The 4,226-nt window shown below is 45.7% G+C and overlaps 1 protein-coding gene across 1 annotated transcript; it reads right to left on the bottom strand.

Moving 5' to 3' along the window:
• Positions 1-379: 379 nt before the first annotated feature.
• Positions 380-718, bottom strand: PHALS_14318 (uncharacterized protein; the record flags this gene model as incomplete). Its single annotated transcript, XM_024730107.1, has 2 exons — positions 380-478; positions 584-718. 2 exons carry the CDS (start codon positions 716-718, stop codon positions 380-382), a joined length of 234 nt encoding a protein of 77 aa, XP_024580417.1.
• Between the last annotated feature and the right edge of the window lie 3,508 nt (positions 719-4,226).

The raw sequence follows: 4,226 nt of genomic DNA, 5'->3' as shown, positions 1-4,226 counted from the left end.
CAAAGCTACAGAGAAGAACTACCTAGTTCATGACAAGGAGCTACTTGCGATGAAGTATGCTCTTGTCAAGTTCAGGGTCCACCTGCTCGGCCCCACGCCGGCAGTTATGAAACTTGCTAGTAATTTTAATCAAACCAATCTTTGACTTGGACAGCATTTCTTAGATGTGCGTTCTCGACACGTCTTTTGGGTATACGCTCTTTGCGTTTATACACGCGTACCCAACAAGTCAAACAATCTCTATGTACGAGGGTCACGGTACTTTTGTTGGAGTAGGCAGCACTAGTTACACGTCGCGCGGCTATACATTGCGTTCCCGATCTCTGATACTGAAACTGGTGACACGCACCACTCTGGGTCCGACACAAGGTTCGATCCGTTAACGATGAGCCGCGCCTAGATCAATGGGTTCAGCCTGCTTGTCTACAAACACGGGGTCACAGCGACCTCCATTAAATTGCCAAAGTCCAGGTTCTGGCTTCGATCAACCTCAAGCTGTTACCGAGTCGCGACACAGCCCTTAAAACTTATGGATGCGCCATCAGCTCAATCTGAGAGCAAAGTACTTAATTTTCTCGCTAACTTTCTGATCCCACAGGTCACAACTTCTCAAGGGTAACGCTAACGGCTTGATCAGCTGTTGATAACAGCAATTTGTGAGCTCCTTTAAGACCGTGCGAGAGATACATTGGCAAAGGTGACACTGTCGGGGTTGCATAGCTCAGTTAAAGCATCGGGCGAAGAAGACACATTGACTTATTCATTTGCGGCATCACAAGCGTTGAAAGGAAATTGGCGCCCGACTGCGACATACGTCGCCCAAATGATACATTTTGTTTGAATGGTCCACAAAGACTACAACGTCGGGATTACAAGAAGCATTTTAAAAACACCAAATTTGACAACGCTAGTTTTCGTGTCCACGAACTGACATGTTTTTGTTTGCGAAGGAAGACTCCATGCGATGCACTATCAACACTGTGTTAGCACTGACAGGCTGGTCAAAGTCGCCGACACATTTGGCTAAGATCTTACACTTTGTCGCGTTTCGAACGTATGCACGTACATGCTTACCCATTTGCACATGTTGGGTCACTAGTGCGTAGCGCTCGCTGATCGTTGCGTTTAATCTCTTTCTTGATGATGCTTTATTTAGAGAGTCACCCTCAGTATTATTTGTTGCGTACCAAGCGGGTTCGCTCCGTCGAAGTTTAAGCTTCGTACGCCCAAATTCTGTATAAGATCAACCTGAGATTCAACCTCAGTACACGCTTATAAAATAAACATCCACGGTTTATTTGTAAAATTTTTAGGATCCCTTGGGGTGTTCTGCATTGTAACTAGGTACCGTAACTTATTTTAAATCAGTTGCAAGTTTGTCTTGAGCTCTAAGTCGGTCTCCTCCACGTCAGTAATCGCTTCCTCGTCGCACAAGCGTGTGTATTGTGTTTGATGGACTGTTATGCGTTCTCTTACACCTCTTACACTTTGAGCGATCTTTTCAGCGACACTAAATTTTTGCTGCTGATAAGCACGTCGCGCATTGTAGTTCAAGCCATACTTTTGTCCTTGTCCGAGCGACATGGAGGAAGCAGGGGTTCCACTCGGTCCATCAATCCGCAAGCTGATGTGTTGATGAATGAGGTGTTCCATCATTCGGCTTCACATGAGTGGATGGCACTCAAGTAGATGCGAGAGGTCATCTGAAGATTAATTTACCGCGTTCGTCTTCTCCGAATGATCATAAGAACGCAGCCGTCAGTCTCATGCATCATAAGATGATGGAATCTGGAAAGCAGGTCGCAACTCCTGTTTTTTACATAACGATGACTTTAAAGCTAAACGTATCTTTGAACCGTGGTGGGGAGAACGGGCCTTCCTCGCGATGGTTTATCGAGTTGGATGTTGCGATCATTGCGATACAACTGCAAGATAGCTGCAAGTCTCCTTGAAGCAAGTGTTGATCGCGTTGTTTAACCTTGCGGTGGTGTGAAAAATTGAACGTAATATCAGCGTTTAGTCGATTAAAGCCGTTTCCCAGCTACGAACACTTCGATTTCTAGCCAAGAAAGGCGTTTGAGCCACAACAGAGTGAGTTTCGTGTCCGTGCCGAGTTCCTGAAGCTTCGTCAAGATCGTACAACCAACACGTGTATGCACGTGTTCGCTACTGAGTACCAAGCATTGAGGACGAGCCAATTGACGACTATTTGCAAGCTGTAATGTTCATGGCTGGTCTCAATGATTGTCCGATCCCAAATCAACTTGTCCGTGCGCATCCCACGACGCTGGACGATGCCATCAACCGCGCGATGCAAATAAATTTCAGCATCAAGCAAGCCAAGTTCAATGGCTTCGTACGACGGCGACGCGTCAGTTGACTAGTACAGGTGATCGTTTAGAGCCAATGGGCAATTCGTACAATTCCACACCTAGAAATGAGCGTCCTCGCAACGATGGAAAGTGATTTGGTTGTGAAAAACCGGGTCGTATCGCTAGGAATTGCAGAGTGTCGTTGCCGAGTCGGCAAGAAACACAAATTTTCCGTTCGGCTGACGCGGACGCTATAACGGTCGTAGGTTTGAACGCTCCAAGGGTCAAAAAACGGGAACGGCGAGTAAGGGCAGAGCTACCTCCGGACCCAAGAAAAGTGTTGTGGATGTTGTGGATACACAGAGCTCTGGCTTCAACGTGCATGATGCACATGCAGTTCCCACTATGAGTGATAGTAGTGAGCGACTTTGATTGTTCAAGACGTCGTTGTGGACGGTTTTCAGAAATCACTACGAGCTTTGATTGACACTGAAGCATCGAGCAACTATGTTCGAGCGCAAGTTATAACTGGCATTGTGTTAGCCTGTCCTATGTGAAAGAAGAGATGATATTCCGTTCAGCGAATGTTTTTAGAATGAAGATGCCCAAGTAAGTCATTTGCTTTGCAATGAAGTTTGAAGACTTCCGAGGTGTAGACGAGTTTATCCTACTCTACCTCGATGAAAAGTTTGATACCATCCTAGGTATGCCATGGTTGAAGCGTTATCAGCCTAGCATTGACTGGATATATATGAAGATCGTCGTATGAGATGCATGACGACAAACAAAATGGTATGGGCGTATGCATCTGTTGAGGAAGTCACAGATGTCCCAAGTGATGTTATGAAATGCGATGCCCCCCCTGTTCAAAGGACAAGTCGAAGAAGACGAAAGTATCAACTGGAGTTGGGGTAGTCAGACTTAAAAAAAAACTGTCTCCTTTGTCATCGCCATGGAAGTCATAGTCGATGGTGGTATGAAGAATAGTGGGATTACAGGCAAAGACCCATCCTGAGAAGAATAAGAAGGCCGCCAAGGAGAGTTTTGTCGGGTATTTTGCGCGCCCCTGATCAATATACAAGTTGTATTGATGAGGGAAGTGATCGAGAACAAGGCGCTTCAAGCGAGTCTGTAAATGTTGTGGCCTACAACGAAGAATATGACGTCGATGTTATCCGTTACGTGAGGAGTGAGAATCCTCCAAAATCAGTAAAAAAATGTTTTTCTTGCCGGGAAAGAACAAGAAGACGCTGAAGCGTAGCCTGGTAAAAGGCAAAATTTGCAAATATTTGCGATCGTCGAAGAAACAATCGACTACTGCGGAAGCCTTTGATGAGAAGACACAAATGAAGAGGTTTGATGAGCAGTCGTGGGACGCTCTAAGCTCATACCTCGTGTTTGGACCTGTCAAGGAATATGCAAATATTTTCCCAGACAAGGCGCCGGACGAATTGCCATCTGACAGAAGCATTCGTCGTGAGATTGACATGCTTCCTAGTACAAAGTATTGTATTACACGGCAGTGGCCGTAGCGACAATTGACAAGTTCTTTTCGCAGCGACAGAAGGCTGGTCATGTGCGTGAGAGCAAATCTCCGCGTTGTAGACCAACCTTCTGTGTAAAGAAAGCCACAGGTGGCTGTAGCATTGTTCACGCTTTCAGCAAATTGAATGATGCGATAATACCTGCCCAGACCCCGGTTCCACGCAAAATATTTTTTCTGATGGAATGGTTGGCAGTACTATTCTGAGGTGATCGAGCTGAATAATGGTTTCTATTAGACTTGAATGAGCAAGCATGATACACTACTAACTGCAGTCAGTACCCCCAGTGTTATGTTGTGGGATTGGTTGATGATGCCACAAGATATGAAGAACGTTCTCGCGACTTTCAACAGACTGGTCACGAATCTTT

This window comes from Plasmopara halstedii (assembly GCF_900000015.1).
Source record: "Plasmopara halstedii genome assembly, contig: Scaffold_816, whole genome shotgun sequence".
NCBI classification, from domain to species: domain Eukaryota; phylum Oomycota; class Peronosporomycetes; order Peronosporales; family Peronosporaceae; genus Plasmopara; species Plasmopara halstedii.
The sequence above is the reverse complement of the archived record's forward strand: the minus strand, read 5'-3'. Positions and strand labels throughout refer to the sequence as shown.